Source organism: Camelina sativa, chromosome 8 (assembly GCF_030686135.1).
Source record: "Camelina sativa cultivar CO46 ecotype springtype chromosome 8, ASM3068613v1".
NCBI lineage: Eukaryota > Viridiplantae > Streptophyta > Magnoliopsida > Brassicales > Brassicaceae > Camelina > Camelina sativa.
Genome location: NC_141887.1, coordinates 17,392,509 through 17,417,327, shown reverse-complemented (window position 1 = coordinate 17,417,327; position 24,819 = coordinate 17,392,509). Strand labels below are relative to the sequence as shown.

General features: G+C 37.2%; 2 protein-coding genes across 19 annotated transcripts; both read left to right on the top strand.

Annotated features, from left to right (window-relative positions):
* The first annotated feature begins 1,560 nt into the window (after positions 1-1,560).
* Positions 1,561-13,672, top strand: LOC104707167 (mitogen-activated protein kinase kinase kinase 3). 18 transcript variants are annotated; one of them, XM_087460532.1, is made up of 12 exons: positions 1,561-2,183; positions 2,372-2,626; positions 2,774-2,858; positions 2,976-3,014; positions 3,111-3,268; positions 3,360-3,415; positions 3,536-3,579; positions 3,919-4,032; positions 4,364-4,391; positions 4,490-4,593; positions 4,685-4,788; positions 13,235-13,672. In XM_087460532.1, the coding sequence occupies exons 1-7, from the start codon at positions 1,735-1,737 to the stop codon at positions 3,544-3,546; spliced, it is 1,053 nt and encodes a 350-aa protein (XP_087316658.1). In that variant the 5' UTR covers positions 1,561-1,734; the 3' UTR covers positions 3,547-3,579; positions 3,919-4,032; positions 4,364-4,391; positions 4,490-4,593; positions 4,685-4,788; positions 13,235-13,672. The 18 variants fall into 18 exon arrangements, with proteins under 18 accessions (XP_087316658.1, XP_087316650.1, XP_087316649.1 ...); XM_087460524.1 differs by lacking the exon at positions 13,235-13,672 and adding an exon at positions 9,453-9,926 and having other exon boundaries at positions 3,360-3,432; XM_087460523.1 differs by lacking the exon at positions 13,235-13,672 and adding an exon at positions 8,952-9,926 and having other exon boundaries at positions 3,360-3,432.
* On the top strand, positions 7,687-16,127 carry LOC147940088 (uncharacterized). Its single transcript, XM_087461139.1, has 9 exons — positions 7,687-7,875; positions 10,064-10,635; positions 10,740-10,848; positions 10,959-11,025; positions 11,231-11,521; positions 11,933-12,105; positions 12,196-13,425; positions 14,903-15,196; positions 15,441-16,127. The coding sequence occupies exons 1-9, from the start codon at positions 7,687-7,689 to the stop codon at positions 16,125-16,127; spliced, it is 3,612 nt and encodes a 1,203-aa protein (XP_087317265.1).
* Positions 16,128-24,819: the final 8,692 nt, after the last annotated feature.

Below are 24,819 nucleotides of genomic sequence, written 5' to 3'. Positions count from 1 at the left end.
ACCTCTTGCAGTTTGGCGAGTTTGTTCTCCCCACCACTCGGGATAACCTATGACCTGAAAACAAGTGTTTGCTCCATGGCCAGTTTTCTTGCACACCGTACAAAGCTTGTTTTTGTCTTCCCTTGCAAGACCTCCATTTCTCATGTTGAAGTTATCTCTTTCAACACCTTTGGTTCGTACATTAAAAGCAGCTTTATTGTTTTGATGCTCTCTTCCTCTCATCACTGTATTAATTCTTTCCACCGATTTTACCTTCGAGTACACTTGATTTATCGAAGGCAAAGGATCTGTGCTGATGATTGAAGCTCGAACAGCTCCGTACACCTCTTCATTTGGTCCCAAAAGAAACTGATGAATTTTGTCTTCGTCTTTTTTTCTTTTCAAGTTCTACCGCGAGATTACATGTGCATTTACCACACTTGCAAACCACAAGTCTCTCATAATTTGTCAGATCATCCCACAACTTCGTCAATCTTCCGAAGTAGTCAATCACACTCGCACCTCCTTGTCTGAGACACACCAATTCAGCTTTGATTTCTTGGATTCTCGGTCCGTTTCCTTCTGAGAATCGGTCCTTGATTTCTTTCCAAAGCTCCTGGGGATCTTTTTTGTTTGCCAAAGTTCTCCTTACTTTTGCACCAACCGTATTGAGAATCCACAACGCCACCATGGAGTTTGCAGAAACCCAATCTTCATAGTCTGCATCATTCTCATCTGATTTTGTGACACTTCCATCGACAAAACCATATTTTTTCTTCACACGTAGTGCCGTTCTCACGGCTTGCGCCCATTCATCATAATTGTCACCATCGAATTGAACTTGAGCAATCACACCACCGGGATTGTCGTTCACTTGATTTCTCCGTCGTCTCTCCACTTGTCGTTGTCATCACGCCTTTCTTTGATTCTTCAGACATTCTTGTTTGGCTCTGATACCATGAACAAAAGTGAAAGTCTATGGAGAATTTTCCTTCCTCATTGACCTTGTGAAGTTTACAATATATAGGCTATGCCTTACAAGAAAGAAGATCGACTAAAGATATACAAAATATTCACATGAGATACGATACGTGATGTGCAAGAGATATGAAACTTGGAGAAGAATGTCCGGTTTGGATTTGATGGTTCGATCCGGTATGAGTTTGATGGTTCGGTTTAACAGTATGGGTCAAAACATTTTCCTTTGATTTTGGTCAAAGCCACTTTCATTGTTTCTTGCAATATTGGCGCGTTAAAAGTCTTTTTTTTTTTTTTTTTAGTTTATGTTTTAAATTTCTTTGTATTTTAGCCTATGATTTTTATTGTACTAGATAGGTCCACATAAATAGGAGGATATAAAAATATATGCTAAGCAAAATCTTGTATATTGATCTTAGATTTCATATGTTGAGTTTTTGAAAACAGGATTAAATTTTCACACTCTCAATCTTGCAATACAATTTAACTTTAGATTATTTCATAAGAAAATTACATAAGATAATCAGATTTTAATTTTATTCACGAGAATTGCGTGACTTTTAAATTAGAATTACTAAAATAAATAGATGACTTTTTTTTTTTTTTTTTTTTTTAACATAAACAGGAAAAATTAAAAAATAAAAATTTCACAAGTCGTCGTCAACTTCTTTTGTTTGTTTCGTCCTTTTTACGCAGTGTCAGTGTCACTGCACATTGCTTGGAAATTTCCACTTCTATATTTATTCTCTCTCTAGTTGACGTCGTCTGCAGACCACAATGGACGTCGCTGACACTTTAGCCGATGGAATCTTGGTGAAATCGAGAGGGTATCTTATCCCTAATGATGTTGTGGCTGTTGATGGTGGTATTAAAGCGGTAGGACCACCAGTTCTTAAGCCCCCTCCGGCAATAAAATTACCTCCTATTGATCTTTCAGGATCGTCTTGGGATTTCCTTACGCATTTCGCTCCAAGTGAAACAGTTCAGCGGCCGAGTTCCTCTTCTTCTGATAATAGCTGTGATGAAGAGGAAGTGGAAACGGAAGAGACGGGAGGTAAGTTTATCCACTTGGGGGTTACGGCTCACGAGACATGCTCCATCGCTATAGACAAGGGTGACTCCTCAAGTACGGTATCCATTACTTCTTCGATTTATGCCTCTGGAAGATCTATCATCACTTCTTGGCTGAAGGGTCAAGTTCCGGGACGAGCATCATTTAGCTCTGTGTATGAATGCTAATAATATCTGTTGAACTTGACATCAGATTCTTTGTTTTTGATGGATGTTTATGTCAGTCTTTAGTTCAGACTATAGACTTTTTTTTTTTTTTTTTTTAAATGTAAAATTTATTCGAAAAAAACTTTTTACATCTGCTTATTCAGCTTCAACATCATGATATTATGTCTTCTTGTAGTTCCTCCATTGATTCGGAATCCACTTGCTCCTTTCTGACGCCCTCTTTGGAGTTCCCGGATCGCGTCAGTTTCCGGAAATTGGATTTGAGTGAAGCAGGTCCTAGTCGACACGTTCGGGAAAATCGTAAATTGACGCGTTCCAAGTTGATTGAAAAACTATACAATCCTGAGGATATGGTATTAGTGACGTCTTGGCTGAAGGGTCAACTTCTGGGACGAGGATCATTTGCCTCTGTATACGAAGCCATTTCAGAGTAAGTCTTACTGGTTGCTTAATTATGTTAAAATTGGATACTTGATTAGTTGCAAGTCGTTTAAAAAAAAAAAAAGGACTTTCAATGACAAATGTGGTGCTTAGCCAGGATGTGCGTTTGGCTAATGGATGCTTATGTGAAATGTAGAAATGGGGACTTCTTGGCTGTGAAGGAAGTCTCACTTCTTGATAAGGGAAGTCAGGCAAAAGAGTGCATACAACAACTTGAGGGGGTATGGAAGTTTCATATAATATATCACTTTTTTCATTGTAGCATTATCTCGTTAATCAGTCAGAAGTAGGTTGCTTATCCACCTTAATTACGTTTGCACGTTTTTCATTTTCTACAGGAGATTGCATTACTTTGTCAGCTTCAGCATCAGAATATTGTTCGATATCGTGGCACAGCAAAGTTTTCTTTTTCTCAGTTTCAGTTTCCCTAAGTATTTTGTTGTGCAATTGATAACTCACTCCGCTGTTTGCAGGACGGGTCAAAATTGTACATCTTTCTTGAGCTTGTAACCCAAGGATCCCTTCAAAAACTCTATGAAAGATCCAAACTTATTGACTCTGTCGTCTCCTTGTACACAAGACAAATTCTTGATGGTTTGGAATATCTCCACGATAAAGGCTGTGTGCACAGGTTTGACTAGTAAACGCCCTTGTCATAATATTTCTTAAAATTCTGATTTCCTTCCTTGGGTTACTTACTTTTCTTATCTTATGCGATCAAGGGACATTAAATGTGCAAATATATTGGTGGGCACTAATGGCGCCGTTAAACTTGCAGGTTTTGGGTTGGCAGAGGTTCTTTTCCGTTAATAAAATGTCTATATTTTTGCTCTTAAGTAAAAACCTGGTACAGCACTTATCCCCCTGACTCGATACCTGTTTCATTTTTGTTACATAGGTGTCAAATAACATTACGTCCTGCAGGGGAAGTCCATTCTGGAGGTATTGTTTTTGGATCCTTCGTACTGTTTTGTGTTGTGTGAATACAATGATCGGCAAACATATTACATATCATACATCAACAGAAACTTTATTGTATCTTGATCTGTTGCTTAAAATTGTTGCTCATTCCACTTACTTAATACGACATAACGTCCTGCATGGAGAGTCTATTCATTTCTGGTTGGCTCCAGAGGTTATGTCTCCTTCAAGTATTTGATTATATTTCCTTAATTTTTCTATTAACAGATATATATATATATATGAATTCATATCACTTTCATTGTACTTTAGGTTATACGTGTATGGTTGATTCTAGATGGAACATAATCACTTGATCAGGTTATTAACCCCAAGCGTAATGATGGGTATGGAAGTACTGCTGATATATGGAGCCTTGGATGCACTGTGTTGGAGATGTTGACTGGTCAGATCCCTTACTCTGATCTAGAACCCGTAAGTCTTCAAGATTCTTAAACTTTCTTTGGATAAAATAGGAAAATTCCCATAAAACAACAATTATTTAGTTGATTTTGAATTATACACAAACTTTTTGGGTTTCTATAACAAATAAATACACAAAGAAAGCATTTAGCTCAGTTTAATATGCAGACTCCATTACTGTGCTTTGTTGTTTAAACCTTGAATTTAGTAGATGCTAACATAACTGGAAACGCTGTTGTTTTTATTAACAACAAAATATATAAGGACTAACGACATTTGAACGGTCCTTTTATGTTATAATGGGATTTTATGAGTTAACGTCGGAATTTGTGCAAACGGGCAGGTTCAAGCCCTGTTTACCATCGGAAGGGGTAAGCATCCAAAAATACCTGATACTTTATCACTAGACGCTCAGGATTTTTCATACTTAAGTGTCTCAAAATGAACGCCAATGAACGGCCAACTGCAGCCGAGCTGCTAAACCATCCATTTGTGATAAGGCCCTTATCCAGAGGATCAACAGCTCCACATCTCCGTAGATGAGGCTGATTTGAGTTAATATTACCTCTATAGGTGAAACTTTAAGTTTCGTCTTTTAATGAGAATATATTAGAATCAAAAGCTGGATATATTCCAACATGGCTGTCCTATTGTCTGAGCGCAGGCGTAATCAGAAGATTTGTGAGAGATGAGATGAGACTCCATAGAAACTATTGAGGAGAGTGGAGATATGATTCTTCTTCACACTTGCGGTTTTGGGTTGCGCAGGCAAGAGCTAAGTTCCCTGGGACATATCTTCAAATAATATATGGCTCATTTCATTTGTTTGTTATTCGTTGTTGTTTATCTGTGTGTTGGGATTAATATTAAAACTGAAGAGATGAATGGACATATTTTTATTATTATTAATTAAAAGTAATAAATATGCAATGAATGGAACTAATCTATATATATAAAGTTAGTTTTGCTCACTTCTCCTGCTCCACATCAGCATCTACCTAATTAATTTTTTTCTTCATAAAAAATACTATTTTTAATATCCATTCATTGCATATTTATTACTTTTAATTAATAATAATAAAAATAAATAAAAAATGAATTAACTAAAATTAATTAAATTTTAAAATAGTATAAACAATAATATAATTTTTAGTAAATAATAAAATAATAATTATCTAAAAATCTATATTAACATTTTTGAAGTACATTTTGTGTTATACCCTTTTAGTTTTTCTTAATTACTTTGTTTTATTTACAACATTAACCCCTATCAATTTCCTAAAATAACATTTCGTAGAAACTCAATTAATAGAACTATTTAAAACAACCTAATTTGATACGTTAATTGCCATAAATATCTTCACAACATCTATTAACCCCTACAAATTTTCCTAAAATAACATTTGTAGAAAGTCAATTAATGGATCTATTTAAACCAACCTAATTTTAAACGTTTATTGCCATACAAAGGTTGAAAATATATATACATTCTGTTTGTTCCTAAACCAACTCTATGCATTAAATGATTAATCCCATAAAAATCTCAAAATCCATTTTAGTAGATGTTTGGTGACTGTAGGACCTATTCCGTTTTAATGACACAACATCATTTGAGTAACAAATTTAACCCGCGGTGTATTGTGGGTTAAATAACCAAATATCATCCTACGGTGTATTGCGGGTTAAATAAGAGTGTGGGATTGGTGACACTTTTAGATGTGTACCAGAAGATAAATGTATTACTAGACTATACATATACCACACGGGTTAAAACCTTGAAAACACTACAAAAATCTATACTTTGAATACTTATATCAAATACCTATAAAATTTATATTTTTAAAATTAATAATATAATAATAAAATAACAAATAAATACAATATAAATTTTAAAATTAAAAATATTGTCCCGCGGTGTACCGCGGGTTAAATCCTAGTGAATTAAGTAAAATAAATGAAAATATTAAAATAGTAAAAGTAATACTATAAATTTGTTTTACTAATAACATTATTATTAAAATTATAACCAAAAAATGATTATATTCCAAAATTTAGAATGGATTAATGAGTTTTAGAATGTAAGTAAGATTTTAATTCATGGTGGAGTAAAAAAACAAGTTATGTAATTGTATTTATTTTACTCCACCATGCATTAAAATCTTACTTACATTCATTAAAATCTTACTCACTAAAATTGTAGCTCCAGTTGATAATATACCTTAAACATGAAAATAAAATTGAAGTGAAACTTTAGTTTCTAAGAAACATATACCATAAAGATTTATTATTAAATTTTACTTAAGAAAGAAAAGATTAATTACTTAACTTAAAAGTTTTGATCTAAAACAAAGACATTGTAAAGATCACACTTTTTTTTGGGAAAACTATGAAAAAGAATTTTGAAAAAATAATCTATCTAAAAAAACAAAATCAATGGTTAGGAAATATAGAAAAAATGATATGTAATCAGTTACAAAAAGTGGCATGTGATTTGTGTAAGGTATATTATCAATTGGAGCTACAATTTTAAAACATGATATAACACATATAAAACATACAATTTTAATTACCTATGTCGTCTTCTCTGGGCGACTCGATTGGCGATTGTTTTCAACCGCCTGGAATTTCCACTTCTCCGATCGTTCCTTTGATCAGGAGTCTTTTTCCGACCGTGAAATCCTACAATTTCGATTTGGGGATCCAATTCGGCAGTTACTTTCTGTCAGTTATCTATGGCAGTTTCTTGTCTCTCATTTTCACGGGAGTTAACCGTCAACCGAAACCACCATGGATCCTATATAAATGTTCAGTCTTCTCTCGCTTTTCTTCCTTTATCCCATCTTTCTCACTACTCCTCAACCAAACAACAAACACAATGAGTGACTATCTCCGCAAATCTGTCCATGACCTTGATTTGGGGATAGATGATGCCCCAATCTCGCTACCACCAGAGTTTCTAAACCGTGCAATATCTGTTAATCGGCATACTCTGATTGTTACTCCTGTCAATCCACGAAAGCAGAATCCCTGTGCTCTGATTAGACAAATGCCACGAGTTTGGGGCTTCGCAGACGAATGCGTTGGATGCATTCTCGAGAGTGGAAGAGTTCAGTTCCGATTTCAATCTGAGGACACCCTGAAATTGGTGCTGCGTAGGGGACCGTGGTCTTTCAATGATTGGATGGTCACCACTCATCGATGGTATCCGAATATAAGAGAGACCAACATGAAAATCATTCCTTTCTCGGTTCAAATCCAAGGTATCCTAACCCTTTGTTTAACAAATGCTATGGCTAGATGGGTAGGGAACAAGTTAGGATATGTAACTGAAGTGGATTATAATGAAAACGAAAATCAGATAGGGGCTGTACGTGTTAGGATTGATTGGAACATAGATGATCCCCTAAGGTTTCAAAAGAATATACAGTTTATTGTTGATGAGAACACTATTGTTAAGTTTCGTTATGAAAGACTCCAGAACTTTTGTTCAAAATGTGGCTCTCTTAAGCATGATGCAAAGGAATGTACTCTTGGTTTCGATGATCCGGCACCAGAGGAGTCTGATGACGACAGTGACGGAGAGAACCATAATGATGGTGATAACAACATGTCTGAGGCTAATACTTTACCATCAAGGATCCAGAAACTCTAATACCGGGTCGACAGATGCCTCCACCATCTAATGTTCCTGTCCAGGCATATGTTCCCCGTTCGGTTGAGAATATCTGTCTGCCCAGTGTTTTTGAAGACAAAGATCTATCGGCAGAGAGAATCCATTATCTCAATGCAAAGTTTGCAGGGAAGAGTGTTGCTCATCTTAACACAAGCGACATTCTTGGTGACAATACTAATGATGTGTGTGGTTTTTCACTCCAAAATCTTTTACCTTAAAAGACCACACGACGGCTAAAAGTGCACAACTAATCGGTAGTAGTATTTAAGGATCGATCCCACAGAGAGAGAGTTGTTGTTTAGAGAATCCGTCGAAAGAGATGTAAGGCTAGGACTCAATAAAAATGGGGGTTTTAGTGTCACGGTTGTAGTAAGCAAATAAACAAAAATAAAAGCAAGTAAAAATAATAAAACAAGTGTTGGGCATCAAGAGAAATCGCAGGGGTTCAATGATTTATCTATCTAGGAAAGTTTAGGGTTAGTTTGTTTATCTAAAACTCGGACTACGAAACAGGAATGAACCGTTAACTTATAGTTCACAAGCTAACCGTCTAAGATCTCTATACTACGAGACTCGACTATCGCAGGCAACGACGCATAGATCAATGCATTTAAACAAGTTCGATTCTAATCCATGAGATTCCATAGGTAAAGGGTATGTGCTTCCTATGACTCCTCACACATCTAAGCTAGGTCAAGCACACATGCAAGCTTTCGGCAAAGCACACACACTTGAGATCATAGTTAGTTCATGAGGCTAACTTAAAGCATTAAGCAAAGACTTAGAATTAAAGTATAGAGTAAACAAGAATATAAATCTAACAAACCCTAAAAATTGCCACCTAAACTAAGATCATCTCCCCCCTTTGATTATCTCTTTAAACCCAACTAGAAAACTACTCTAGCATGTTTAAGGGAATCATCAAAGCAAGGCTTAATAAACTCATAAACATAAAAGAATAAATAGAAAAAAGAGATTTAGATATTACTTCAATGGTTGTCAAACAAAGTTGTAAGGATCTTCTTCCTTTAGAAACAAAGAACAAAGCAAATAGAATAGAAAAGAGTTGGTGGATCTCAAAGCTTCAAAGGGAGGGACGAGAGAAGGGTCTGGTCGTCGGCTGCTCCTCTGGTCGTGATCTCTTGGCTGCTCCAAAATGTGCACACACTAAACCCTAGGGCTTAGAAGAGTATTTATAGGGTTTTGTCTAGGTTTAGGGTTTTGTAAGGGTAGAAACGTCTTTTCTTCTTGAATGCAGAACAAGGGGAGGCGTAGGAATGTTCTAGAACGTGATGAAGAATTGGACTGGGCCGCCATGGTGGTCGCTGGTCAGGCCTTCAATAAAATCCCATTGGCTTGATGGTTCTCCTTACGTCGGTTTATAACACTGCTCGGTAAATCGGGCATAACTTCCTTCATATTGAATGGATTTTCTTGATTATACTTCGAGGAGAAAGATGACTCTATCAGCTTTCCATAGACACCAGGTACGTCGAAATGTGAGTTGTATAAGTTCTTCAGAAGTTGCCCGTACTTTAAAGCTCTGAATCTTTCCTAAAACGTATTTTCCTTGTCTTTTTGTCCTTTTTGCTATAAAACCTGTAAAACCTTCTTGAAACCTAAAATACTTGATAATAGACATTAAAGCCTTGAAATCATACTAAACTCTTCCTAAATGCATACTAAAACTATAGCTAAAATAGGTAAAATAATGATGTTATCAACTAACAGCGCACAACCCGACTTTGTGTTCATGAAGAGAAAGAGGGTACAGTTTGAGGTTCACTTTAACAAAGCCAAAGCTGCAGAGGAGATGGTGGTCCTGAACCAACTCCGCAACAAAAGTCAGCATACGTGTTCGGTTGGTTCATGCTTTGTAAGCAATGGATTCGACGGAGGCGCGGGGGGCCCGGTACCCTCAGACGATCCAATATGAAGATCCTCTCCTGGAATTGCCAAGGCATTGGCCCAGTTCTGGCTTCTTCTCGTCTTAAAAAACTTTGTTTTTCTACTAAGTGTGATATTCTCTTCCTCTCTTAAACTCTAAACCAAACTGATGTAATAACTAAACTTAGGTGTGATTTAGGATTTGCAAACGATATTGTCCAACCCCCTCATGGTAGGAGTGGAGGTTTAGCTCTGTTTTGGAATGACAATGTGTCCTTATCCTTGATTTCTAAGGATGAGCGACTCATTGATGTTTCGATTAACCATAATAATATTATGTTTTATTTTTCTTGTGTGTATGGACATCCTAATCCAAGTGAAAGATATGAGCTCTGGGAACGATTCGAACAACTATCTCTTTCTCGTGATGCACCTTGGCTCTTTATTGGTGACTTTAATGAGATAATCTCTAACAATGAAAAGATAGGAGGTCCACTGCGTGATGAATGGAATTTCAGAGACTTCAGACACATGATCTCTATGTGTGATTTACAAGATATCCGCTCAAAAGGGAACCCTTTTTCATGGGTTGGAGAACGTCATTCGTACACTATCCAATGTTGTCTTGATAGAGCGATGATCAACTCTTCAGGTGCTGCAACTTTCCCAAATGCTGAAACAAACTTCCTGGAATTTGCAGGCTCTGATCACAAACCAATCTTGCTAGATTTAAATGATGTAAAACGACACAAGAGATGGACCTTTCAATTTGATAAGCGTTTATTAGATGTGCCTTCCTTTAACGAAATGGTCAAGGAAGGATGGCTTGGTGGGGACGATAATCTGAATATACCAATCAACCAAAGAATAAAAAACTGCAGAAAAACAATGGCTAATTTAAAGAGATCTTCTCGGTTAAATTCTGAACAACGCATAGTGATGCTACAAGCTCAGCTGAATTACGCGATGGAGAACATTATTCCTGACGTACGAAGGACTATTCCAAGATTGAAGGATGATCTCACTAAAGCTTATAGTGATGAAGAGAAACACTGGTAACAAAAGAGCCAAAATCAGTGGATGAATGAAGGTGCTCGTAACACAGGTTTTTTCCACGCTTGTGCAAAAACTAGATTTGTAAAAAATTGGATTTCGTCAGTCTTAGATATCAAGGGAATAATTATCGAGGTGATAAGGACATTGGCGAGCATGCTCAATCCTTCTTCACCAACATTTTTTCTACAACGGGTCATCATGTTGATCCTTCGGTTTTTGCTGACTTCACACCAATTGTTACTGAAGATATTAACGAGAATTTAACAAAATATTTCAGTGATGAAGAGATCTATTAGGCTTTATGCACTATTGGTGATGACAGAGCACCAGGTCCGGATGGATTAACAACGAGATTTTACAAGAGCTGTTGGGATACAGTCGGGTCTCATGTAATCCATGAAGTTAATAACTTCTTTAATACTTCTTGCTTGAGACCAACCATTAATCATACAAACATTTGCATGATTCCAAAGATAGAAAACCCCCAGACACTGTCGGACTATCGCCCAATAGCTCTATGCAATGTTCTGTACAAAATAATCTCAAAATGTCTGGTACAACGACTTAAACCTCATCTAAATGACATTGTTTCAGACGCACAAGCAGCTTTTATTCCTGGAAGTATCATTCAAGATAATGTTATGATAGCTCATGAAGTTATGCACTCTTTAAAAGTCCGGAAACGTGTCTCTCAAACCTACATGGCAGTGAAGAATGATGTAAGCAAAGCATATGACCGTGTGGAATGGAATTTCTTTGAAACAACATTGAAGATTTTTGGTTTTTGTGATAAGTGGATTAATTGGATCATGGCAACTGTATCTTCTGTTAATTACTCTGTTCTGATCAATGGAGCACCATTTGGTAATATAAAACCAATGAGAGGTATTAGCAAGGTGACCCATTATCACCCTATCTATTCATCCTCTGTTCAGAATTGGTAATGTTGCTCCAAGCATCACACATCTTCAATTTGCAGATGATTCTCTCTTTTTTTTGTCAAGCAAACAAGAGGAATTGTCAAGCTTTGAAAGATGTTTTTGACATCTATGAATACTACTCAGGTCAAAAAATAAATAGTTCCAAGTTAATGATAAATTTTGGTAGCAGAGTGTATGGAGTAACACAAACACAGTTAAAAAGCAATTCTTGACATTCCAAATCATGGAGGTGGAGGTAAATACCTCGGCTTACTAGAACAGTTTGGTCGAAAGAAAAAGGAAATGTTTGAATATATTGTCGATCGAGTCAAAAGACGAACATCCGGTTGGACAACAAAGAAATTATCCCCTGCAGGAAAAGAAATCATGCTTAAATCAGTAGCTCTATCAATGCCAGTATACGCCATGTCCTGTTTCAAGTTACCGATAGGAATTACCTCTGAAATAGAATCTCTCCTAATGAGCTACTGGTGCGAAAGAAAATCAAACAATCGGAGCATTCCATGGATCGCTTGGAAAAAGCTGCAAGTTCCAAAATGTAAAGGAGGTTTGGGATTTAGGGATTTAGCTAAATTCAATGATGCTCTCTTAGCTAAACAAGCATGGCGTCTTATTTAGTTCCCTAACTCCTTGTTTGCCCGTGTCATGAAAAACCGATACTACAGAGATGATACTCTGTTAGATGCTCAACCAAGGAAGAATCAATCTTATGGCTGGTCCTCAATTTTAATTGGTTTAGACCTCTTAAAGAAAGGAACCCGTTATATTGTGGGCGATGGAAAATCAATACGTTTAGGTGTGGATAATGTAATTGGCGACAATCCCCCCAGACCAATCCAAAGTTTGGATCCACAATCTTCTACACCACTTGAACACTTCATTATTAAATCAGGCAATGTCCGATCTTGGGATCAACAGAAACTCTCCTTACAAGTTCCGCAGGCAGAGCAGGCACTACTCCAAAACATCCATCTTTCTCTGGTGGAAAAACAGGATAAACTTATCTGGCATTATACTTGGTCTGGTGCTTACACTGTTAAATCTGGTTATTGGTTCATAACACACTATCCATTTGACCCGGGTGTGCAACCTGACTTACCTCATGGATCAGTGGAACTCAAGAATAAGATATGGAAACTCCGGATTATACCGAAGATTAAACACTTCCTCTGGCGCATAGTTTCAAGAGCTTTACCAACAACATCAAGATTGAGAACAAGGGGTATGAATATTGACTCAATATGTCAAAGATGTCATCAAACCGATGAGACTATTGAACATGCACTTTTTCCATGCCCTTTCGCTCAAATGACATGGAGACTCTCTAACACATCTATATTGAATCTAGATCAACTAGCATCTACTGCAGAAGAAACCATTTCTTATATGATATCCCACTCATCACAAACCATAAACACCTTTGACTCACTTTTACCTTTTAATCTACTTTGGCGTGTTTGGAAAGCAAGGAACAATCTGGTATTTAACAACTACCGTGAGAGTGCAACTAAAACAGTTTTACTCGCAAAATCCGAAACTAAAGAATGGATCAGTACTCTGCAAACATTAATACCAGGACAGAATACCACACAAAGTGTACAAAACGGCTCTTGGCGACCTCCGGTACACCCATCAATAAAGTGCAATTTTGATGCAGGGTTTAATAACCAAACATATCAAACCACTTGTGGTTGGATCTTCCGAGACCATCATGGTGAATCGTTGGCGTGGGGAGCTTCTAGACTAAACAATGCAGGTTCTGCCTTAGAAGCTGAAACAAAGGGACGGCTAGTGGCAATTCAGCAGGCTTGGATCATGGATATCAATCAATCATTTTTGAAGGAGATTGTAATGTTTTAATAAAATTAGTTAATGGCCAACATTCGAACGCTTCATTGACTAATCTCTTAGAATACATACAACTATGGGCTACAAAACTACAACAAGTATCTTTCACCTTCACAAAGAGAGAATGTAATAGTGTTGCACATGCTCTAGCTAAATATGGTTGTATTGACAAAATTTATTATGCTGATTCTGTATTGTAGCCATCATGGCTAGCTCAAACTCTTTGTAATGATTATGTTTAAGTCAATATATATTATTTGTGTAAAAAAAAATATAACAAATATAATATATATATATATATATTATCAAATGCTTTTAAGCCAAAACATTGGCAAAAACAATGTATTTAAAGTACACTATTATTTTTTTTGAGAAGACGGAGCTGGGGTTGCATCACAAAATTAACATCTGCAAATAACATATGAAATTTTAGAAAAATATGTAACTTGGATTAGTGAATAGATATTCATTGTAGGGTTTAAACGTTTCATCATTTAAGCATTCTTGACTTAGTCGGAAATTCTATTATGGCAGATGATGCATTTGGACAACCTCATTGTAGCGACATAACACTAAAACTGTTCATGAAACTTTGTATATTCGCATTTAATGTAGGATATCAATATGTTTAAATGGTCTCTATAATTAGGTCAATGATTGACATTGAAGTTAGAACTTTTAAAATTGTGAATATGGAATGAACTATTTTAAAAATAAAAGGTCAGAAGATTGTCGACAATATTATAGCGACACTAGACAATATATGTTATATATAGATTAGTAAAATAAGTACGGAATTTATATATATTTATCTTTTAATCTTCAAATTATATTCATATTCAATGATTTTTATTGATAAAAGTTTTAACTAAAATCCCACGTAAAATCGCAAATTGATATAACAAAGATATATTATCTTTAAAAATATATATGTTGTATGTCACTGAATAAAGTAAGTTTAGTATTTATGTAGATTTATACTCAAAAATTGAAATGATTATAATGGAGCTCAACAATTTCTATTGATAAAAAATATTTTAAATTAAAATCCCGCACGTGCATGGATACAAATTCTAGTATATCAGATAATGCCTACCTTGGCGTTTTTGGTGCATAGGTTTTTTTTTTTGGGGTCAACGTTCATAGATTTGTTTAGTTTTGTTAAATTATAGTATAATGTATTGTATAATCATAGTTGGTTCTTCTATAGACTATGCTCAACCTGGTTGTAACTGTGTATACATCTGATGTCTCGATGGGTTATTGTTTTATCTTCAGTGTGTACTAACCTAAGGAAAAAAAATTGATGACTCTGAAGAGGGAGTGTAATATAACATTAGGTATTAAACATTCAAATAGATAGATTTTTCCCTTGAATCTTTAACAAGTCTCCCACAAAAATAATTCAAAATCTATAGCAAGTTTTAAAAATTCAATATACAATTGTTATTACTGAACTACGTTAAGTTATGTAAAGCAAAATTTAATTCTTGTTTCACAAGTAGTGCACAGAGCACTAGTGAACGATGAGTGGGCTGTGCAGTTCCCTATGTCTTTCGCCTACTTTGGAGAGCCTGAATTTTCAGATCGTGCTTGTATCTCTATAAGCCTCTCCTCGTCCAGTCCTAAGCAGAAGAAACCTTTCAAGTTGTTTTCCTTCTTGCTTTTCAACCAAGACTTTATCCACTTGATTTGTGAGAACTGGTTCTCACTAAACTTGGTGGGTTCCGACATGTTCAGAGTCTCAAAGAAGCTGCAAGCTCTAAAGAGGGTTATCTGAGACTTCAACAAGGAAAACTACTCTAACCTCGAAAAAAGAGTTCAGAAGGCTCTTGAGGAGGTGACTTATCTTCATAACAGCATGCTATCCTCTTCTTCGGCTTTAAACGCGGGCATTTTAACCGAACAGAGCGACGATGGCAAATTTTGGTCAACGCAGAGGAAAGATTTTTTAGACAAAGGTCTACCATAAATTGGCTGCGAGATGGATACTGTAACTCTCAATTCTTTCACAGATAGATAAACTCGATAAATCAATTAATCACATCCATTATCTTGAGGATGATAATGGGGTGATGGTGGACTCTCCGGATGGTATACAAAATATCTGTGTTGACTATTTCACTAATCTCCTCAGCAATGAAGTCTCACCTCCGCTTTTCACCCAAGAGGATATCTCAAACCTGCTGGACTTTAGTTGCTCGAAGGATCAGAAAACTCAATTGTCAAAGCCTTTCACCTCTGAGGAAATCAAAGAAGCTTTTTTCTCGCTCCCTCCCAATAAAACAAGCAGACATGATGAGTATCCTGCTGAGTTCTTTACAAGTTGTTGGAGCTTTGTTGGTGGAGAGGTCACCGCAGCCGTGAAAGAATTCTTCTCCTCAAGTAAATTGCTAAAGGAGTGGAATGCTACCTCCCTCGTTTTGATTCCAAAGGTCTCGAATGTCTCAAGACCGACTGGCTTCAGGCCTATCTCTTTTCTAAACACTTTATACAAGGTCATATCCAAGCTTCTTGCAAATAGGCTGCAATCTCGGCTTCCTTCTATCATCTCTCCAGCTCAGTCAACTTTCTTAAAGGGTAGATTTCTCTCTGAGAATGTACTCTTAGCTACCGAGATTGTGCAGGGGTACAATAGGCAGAATATTGAGCCTTGTGGTATGCTCAAGGTGGACTTACGGAAGGCTTTTGACTTTGTGTGATGGGACTTCATAATATCTACTTTAAGGGGCCTTAACTTACCAGATGTGTTGATTAATTGGATTGTGGAATGTATTACCAGTCCAATTTTCTCTATCTCCATTAATGGTGTCTCTGGTGGTTTTTTCAAGAGCACCAAAGGATTAAGGCAAGGTGACCCCTATCTTCCTACCTCTTTGTGCTCACCATGGAAGCCTTTTCCAAGCTACTCCTCTCAAGGTACTCCTCTGAATACATTTTCTATCATTCGAAAACATCATACTTGAAAATTACTCATCTGATGTGTTGATATTTTTTGATGGGGGGTAGCTCTTCTCTACATGGAATTATTGAAACTTCGGATGATTTCGTTTGTTGGTTGATATGGAAATTTAGTAGCAGTGTATGAGGAACACGTGGAGCTGGGTGAATGGTGGAAATAAGGGAAAATATGTGGAGAGATGCGATTGGTGTGAGCTGAAGTTGCTAAAGGTTTAAGATGAAGTTGTTCATCATCTTTTTCGTTTTGCAAAAATCTGAAACTTGAAAAACTTGTAAAACTCTAAAAATAGCTCTGTTCGTTTGCTAGGTTTCTCTCATCTCCAGAGCTAGCGTTTGATCAATTCTGTGTTTCATGAACATTGAATTGTTGGTTACGATTACAAATTTTTGATTGTGAAGTTTGTTGTATCAAAGGTGTAAGAGCTGTGTCATCCTCGAAATCAATGGAGGAAGCAAGAGCTAAGAAGAAGGTGGAAGAAGCTATGGTCAGTGAAACAGCGGAATCGTTAGGGTTAAGAGTAAAGATGCTTCATCGGAGAATTTTCTGGGAAGAATTTAATGAGAGATGGTTCAAAGGACTTTGTATGTTGTGATGAACTAGATCACCATCTATGTCACAAGAATTCAGGTATTCTCATGGTAGATTGCGATGAAGATCAAAAGCCTAATGATAGCGGATTGGTTGAAACTGAAGTTACTAAATAGTTGATTGAAATTGAGAAACTAACGATGCAAGACGAAGCAAACACAAAGGTCATTTCAGCAAATGTGAAGGAAGAATTGATCTCACAAGTTCAGGTACCAGTTTCTAACTTAGAACCTAGCCTTCAATTTCACAATGCATCAACGTTTGTTTGTGAGGATTCCCAATCTGTTGTTGGTTGTGGTGACTTGTTTAATCATCAAGAAATGATACTACAAGCTTCATATGCCAAAAACAAGGGATGTGTTGCTTCAAAAATCAACAAGTGTCACAAACAATCAGGTTGCACGCCAACTGTTTGGTAAAAGGTCTCAGGCTAAAGAAAGACTGAAAGTGAAGAAAAAAAGAAAAGGCTTGAAGACGTGGAGGTTTAAATATAAAAAAGAGAATGAGAAATAGTGGAGACTATACAATAAGGTGTTCTCCTTCTCAATTTTGTGTGCCCATAAGATTGATAGGCTGTGAACAAAAAGGACGAGGAAGTTTCTTGGTGGAATTGATGGCAAAAAATTTGTAAGCCTATTTGTTGTTGGAGAAGTTCATGAAGCTCCAAAAGGTTTCAAATGTTGCTTTAAACTCAATAAGGAGCAGAACAACATGGTTGTTCCTCCAAAAAAACGAAGTAGCACAAACGATTCACCATTGGTTGAATATGAGTCTCATGAGGGAAAGCTACATGATCACATTGGAGAGGGATTTAAAAGTTGCAGCAGAAGAAGGACTGCTATTACAAAGGATATTTTACAACTGAAATTGCCGGAGGATATTTGTTCTCCAAGAAGAAAGATCACATGTTATCTCTTGGAAGGAGCTGACTGATGTGAACAACCAACATGTGGGGTGGCAAAGCCTGGAGCATCTCACATATTTGATCAATGTTCTCTAGTGGTACAACAGAAGATGAAAAGGGACAATGGTTTTAAGTGTTGGAGGTTTAAAGTCAGATCTGAGAAAGAGGACATCAAGCAAGAATGCAATCAAGTTCTTTATGTTCAGATCTTTGCTTTAACTTGAGGCTTGATCATTTTCATGGAAAACCTGTGTATGATCAGATTATCACGGTGAAGGAGCAGTTGTTGCAAACCAGCGTGTTCATTCAAAAAGTGATGCGAAACAAAAAAAGAACATTTTCCAAGCGGTGGTGGTTCAAATATAAAGCATCACGCAAGAAGGGACTGTTTCTGAGTTCTTTTGGAATGTTGGTTCCAACAGATAGTATGCAGTTTCCTGCTGCTCACATTCAAGCTAGAGGCACACTGTTTTCTAAAATTCAACTGAAGGTTGTTCCTCACATTATGCGTCAACATGGACTGTACAGATGGATGTGGGAAAAGAGGTTTGTAATGTTGATGTCAGTGAATCAAAGAAACAACTCTAGAGGTTTAAAATCAGGCAAAAATGGCAATATAAACTCTGGGAACAGAGTGATAAGTGGAAAAATTTTTTATGCAGCATGAGGTTGGTTATTTACGAGCCTCGAAGTAAGGTCCAGACGGTTGCAGCAATGTATCAGTGTGTGGCTCTAGTAGTTCAAATGGAATGTGCCAAAGTAGAACGAATGGTTGAAGTCACTCAGAGCCAAACCTTTGACCCTGGAATCAGATTTGCATCACTCGTGGCTATAAGAAGTCATATTCCAAACAGAGCTCTTACAATGCTTTCAATCAAATGGACTCTTAAGAATGTGGAAGAGGCATCATGGGAGTTAGTCAATGTGCATAGGAAGTTTACATGAACCTTGTGGTCAAGGTTCTGCAAACATGTAAGATTTGATATGGGAATTTAGTAGTCGTGTATGAGGAACATGTGGAGCTCGGTGAATAGTGGAAATAAGGAAAAATGTGTGGAGAAATGCGATTGGTGTGAGCTGAAGTTGCTAAAGCCTTAAGAGGAAGCTGTTCATCATCTTTTTCGTTATGCAAAAATCTGAAACTTGAAAAAATTGTAAAACTCTAAAAATAGCTCTGTTCGTTTGCTAGGTATCTCTCATCTCGAGAGCTAGCATTTTATCAATTATGTGTTTCATGAACATTTAATTGATGGTTACGGTTACAAATTTTTGATTGTGAAGTTTGCTGTATCAAAGGTATCAGAGCTATGTAATCCTCGAAATCAATGGAGGAAGCAAATACTAAGAAGAAGGTGGAAGAAGCTATGGCTAGTGAAACGGCGGAATCGTTAGGGTTAAGAGTAAAGATGCTTTATCGGAGAATTTCCTGGGAAGAGTTTAATGAGAGATGGTTCAAAAGACTTTGTATGTTCTGCGATGAACTAGAAACTCCAAATCACCATATGTGTCACAAGAATTCAGGTATTCTCATGGTAGATTGCGATGAAGATCAAAAGCCTAATGATAGCGGATTGGATGAAACTGAAGTTGCAAAAGAGTTGATTGAAATTGAGAAACTAACGGTGCAAGACGAAGTAAACACAAAGGTGATTTCAGCAATTGTGTAGGAAGAATTGATCTCAAAAGTTCAGGTACCGGTTTGTAACATAGAACATAGCCTTCAATTTTACAATGCATCAACGATTGTTTGTGAGGATTCCCAATCTGTTGTTGGTTGTGGTGACTTGTTTAATTATCAAGAAACGATACTACAAGCTTCATATGCCAAAACAAGGGATGTGTTGCTTCAAAAATCAACAAGTGTCACAAACAATCAGGTTGCACGCCAACTGTTTGGTAAAAGGTCTCAGGCTAAAGAAAGACTGAAAGTGAAGAAAAAGAGAAAAGGCTTGAAGTCATGGAGGTTTAAATATAAAAAAGAGAATGAGAAACGGTGGAGACTAAATAATAATGTGTTCTCCTTCTCAAGTTTGTGTGCCCATAAGATTGCTAGGCTGCGAACAAAAAGGAAGAAGAAGTTGGTTGGTGGAATTGATGTCAAAAAATTTGTGACCCTATTTGTTGTTGGAGACGTTCATGAAGCTCCAAAAGGTTTCAAATGTTGCTTTAAACTCAATAAGGAGCAGAACAACATGGTTGTTCCTCCAAAAAAACGAAGTAGCACAAACGATTCAACCATTGGTTGAATATGAGTCTCATGAGGGAAAGCTACATTATCACATTGGAGAGGGGTTTAAAAGCTGCAGCAGAAGAAGGACTGCTATTACAAAGGATTTTTTAGAACTGAAATTGTCGGAGGATATTTGTTCTCCAAGAAGAAAGATCACATGTTATCTCTTGGAAGGAGCTGACTGCTGTGAACAACCAACATGTGGGGCGGCAAAGCCTGGAGCATCTCACATATTTGATCAATGTTCTCTAGTGGTACAACAGAAGATGAAAAGGGACAATGGTTTTAAGTGTTGGAGGTTTAAAGTCAGATCTGAGAAAGAGGACATCAAGCAAGAATGCAATCAAGTTCTTTATGTTCAGATCTTTGCTTTAACTTGAGGCTTGATCATTTTCATGGAAAACCTGTGTATGATCAGATTATCACGGTGAAGGAGCAGTTGTTGCAAACCAGCGTGTTCATTCAAAAAGTGATGCGAAACAAAAAAAGAACATTTTCCAAGCGGTGGTGGTTCAAATATAAAGCATCACGCAAGAAGGGACTGTTTCTGAGTTCTTTTGGAATGTTGGTTCCAACAGATAGTATGCAGTTTCCTGCTGCTCACATTCAAGCTAGAGGCACACTGTTTTCTAAAATTCAACTGAAGGTTGTTCCTCACATTATGCGTCAACATGGACTGTACAGATGGATGTGGGAAAAGAGGTTTGTAATGTTGATGTCAGTGAAGCAAAGAAACAACTCTAGAGGTTTAAAATCAGGCAAAAATGGCAATATAAACTCTGGGAACAGAGTGACAAGTGGAAAATTTTTTTATGCAGCATGAGGTTGGTTATTTACAAGCCTCGAAGTAAGGTCCAGACGGTTGCAGCAATGTATCAGTGTGTGGCTCTAGTAGTTCAAATGGAATGTGCCAAAGTAGAACGAATGGTTGAAGTCACTCAGAGCCAAACCTTTGACCCTGGAATCAGATTTGCATCACTCGTGGCTATAAGAAGTCATATTCCATACAGAGCTCTTACAATGCTTTCAATCAAATGGACTCTTAAGAATGTGGAAGAGGCATCATGGGAGTTAGTTAATGTGCAGAGGAAGTTTACATGAACCTTAAGGTCAAGGTTCTGCAAACAGAGGAGATTTGATATGGGAATTTAGTAGTAGTGTATGAGGAACACGTGGAGCTGGGTGAATGGTGGAAATAAGGGAAAATAAGTGGAGAGATGCGATTGGTGTGAGCTGAAGTTGCTAAAGCTTTAAGATGAAGATGTTCATCATCTTTTTCGTTATGCAAAAATCTGAAACTTGAAAAACTTGTAAAACTCTAAAAATAGCTCTGTTCGTTTGCTAGGTTTCTCTCATCTTGAGAGCTAGCGTTTGATTAATTCTGTGTTTCATGAACATTGAATTGATATTTACGTTTACAAATATTTGATTGTGAAGTTTGTTGTATCATTGGTCGGGCCTGAATATGAGTAAGGAGAAAATGGAAGTGTTCCTTGCAGGAGTCGATGAAACCGAAAGAGCGACTATTGCACATTATGGATTTCCTCAGGCCTCCCTTCCAATTAGATACTTGGGGACTTCCGTTAATGAGCTGAAAATTGAAAGTCTCAGAGTATGTTCCACTCATGGAGAAAGTTAAGGGAAGGTTTGCTAGCTAGTCTGTAAAGTCCTTATCTTTTGCAGGAAGGCTACAATTGATTGCCTCTATCATCACTGGGAGTGTGGTTTTCTGGATCTCTACCTTCAAATTACCAAGACGTTGTATCAGAGAAATTGAATCCCTTTGTTCCAGGTTTCTTTGGTCAGGCGGAATAGAGTGTCATCATAAAGCCAAGGTCGCATGGTCGACAATGTGTTTATCAAAGGCAGAGGGAGGACTAGGGCTAAGAAGATTTTCGGAATGGAATCTAGCTCTCAGTCTCAAATTTGTCTGGCTCCTGTTTACAAATAGTGGATCTCTTAGGGTTGCTTGGCATCAACATCATAACTTAAATGGGAAAGATAATGGTATCATCTCTGATTTCTAGGCAATTCAAGATAAACCAAGTGATTCATGGAACTGGAAATGTCTTATGAACGGTTTAACTGCTAGCTTCTGGCGGGATTCCTTGTCTCTTAGAATGGTTCCTAAGGGCATGTCAGGCAAGCGTTTCTATATGAGATGCTTTTAATTAAAAAATAATAAAATGAAGAAAGAGAAGAGGAAAAGAGAAGGGAATTTAGTGAGAAATGCCATTTTTAAAATGAAAGTTGTGAGAAATGCCATTTTTATTTTTCTTTTTTCAGAAATACCATTTTCTAAATTTATGGCATAAGAGAAAAAGATATTTCTATCCTTGAATTAAAGTAAGGGAGGATTAAAAAAATTTGGGATGAATGACATGTGTTTTGAAACAGGAACAATTTTGTGGCATAAAAGACACAGGTTATGAACTTCTAGTGGACCAGATCCAACGCTCAATCAGGTTTAGTCCATCCCAAATTTGTTTTTCGTCCTCTGAAGTGGACAAGATCCGTTTGGTTCGACTCTAGTAGTCCACCTGCAGGTCTACTGATGCATGAACTGATCTTATTGTGCCTATAGGGTACCAGATTTAAAGCTCGAACGGTTTTTTGTCCACCACATTTATGTCCTTCGGTCTTAGTAGACCAGATCCGCTTGGGTGGACAACTTTATAAAACTTGCCCACCATAGTTATGTTCTTCGCGCTCTTTGTATACCATTTTCGCTTGAATGACGATATTTGTCCATCAATAACATGAAACAATTTTCTCCACCTGCATGCTTGCTGACACATTTTATTGAGAAATATCATACTCAGCCTTGATCTGAGCATATTAAGTCCACCGGATCTGATCTATCGGAAATAAAATTGGGTTAGATATCAGATTTGGTCCAACAAAGTTTTATGGAGAAGGAAACAAATAAAAAAAAACTCAAATTCAACCTTGAGGAGAGCATCCCCATAAAAAACAAAACACGCTGTTCATCTACGACAGAGGCAAGGAGATTAATTGGAAGTTGTGATTTTGAAAGGATTTCTTTGTTTTGAAGAAAGAAAGAGGAGAGAAGGAGAGAAGGAGAGAAGGAGAGAGAGAGAGAGTGGGAGATGAGAGATCGAGAAAAATGAGAATAGAGAAGAGAGAAATTAGAAAGAATTTGGAGAAGGGTTGTTGTCATTTTCAATAGATCAAAGTGGGTCCTATTGTATTTTAGAAAAGGTTTAATTGAAAATGGCATTTACGTTGAATAATAGTACTGTAAATGGCAGATCTGATAAATTTATCAAAAGAGAAGATATGTTTCTCTGTTGAGCAAGGGAAGAAACGTTTCTAAGACAAAATGTGACATGGATCACTAATTTATTGGAAAAAAATAAAAATAATTTTTTTTTTGAGCAATCATGAATGTTTCTCGCCGCTGGACTTGGTCTAAAGTGTGAAGTGGGCAACAACTTAACTGCTAGCTTCTGGCGGGATTTCTGGTCTCCTTTTGGCCCTCTTATAAAGTTTTTGGGGGAAGAAGGTCCTAGAAGTTTGATGACCCCTTGAACTGTCGTCGTGGCAGATGCTATAGACGGCTCCTTGTGGAGATTGCCTTCACCTTGCTCCCAGCAAGCTCTTGAACTTCAGGTTTTCCTCACTACCATCTCTCTCCCTCTGCAGCTGGAAAGGAATGACTCTTACGGTTGGGTAATCAACAACATGTCTTGCAATGGTTTTTCCTCTTCCGTAACCTGGGAAGCTCTCAGACATAAAGAGGAGAAAAAGAATTGGGCCTCCTCTATTTGGTTTAAAGGGGCAACTCCAAGGAACACATTTCAGATGTGGGTCGCACACCTTGACCGTTTACCTACTAGATCACGGCTGCTCCCTTGGGGACTGCAAGTCTCTCCTCTTTGCTATTTGTGCTCTTCTGCTGAGGAGACCATAGATCACTTGTTCCTCTCTTATCCATTCAGCGCTGTCATCTGGTCCTTGGTTCTCGCCAGATTAAGTTTATCTCCATCTCTCTTCCATGATTGAGATGGTCTTATAACTTAGACTCAGATCTCTACAACCTCTTCTCACTCTATCCTCAGAAAACTGGTTGCTCAAGCTATAATCTACGTTATCTGGAAGTAGCGAAACAGTGCCCTCCACAACGGTCAAACAGTTCCGCATGTGGCCACCTTCAAGTCTGTTCACAGGGAGATCATCAACACTCTCAGTGTCAGGAAACTCAGGAAGAATTTCAGGAATCTTATGTGCCTCTGGATATGATGATGAGGGCTCTAACCTTTAACTAGTTTTGCTTCCTTGCTTTTTTTTTCTCTTTTTGCCAAGGAACCAACTGGTTTGGTAATCTCAAATGTAAATCCAAACTCTCTTTCATTTATATGATATTTACTCACTTAGCAAAAAAAAAACGCCAACTACGAATTTCTTGGAAATTTCCACTTCTCTATTTATTCTCCCTCTCTCATTGACGTAAAAAAGCAAACAAAAACATTAAGAGGTAAGGTACATCTGGTTCATGATCTGCCTGCATCATATTTCAGTACCATTGTAGCATTATCTCATTGCCACATCTTTCATTTTCCATAGGAGATTGCAATACTTAGTCATCAAAATATTATGTCTTCTTCTAGCTAGTTACTCTGTTGAGTCCGAGTAACATATTTTTTCCTTGATAATAACGTCTTCTATGGAGTTCCTGGATCGCATCAG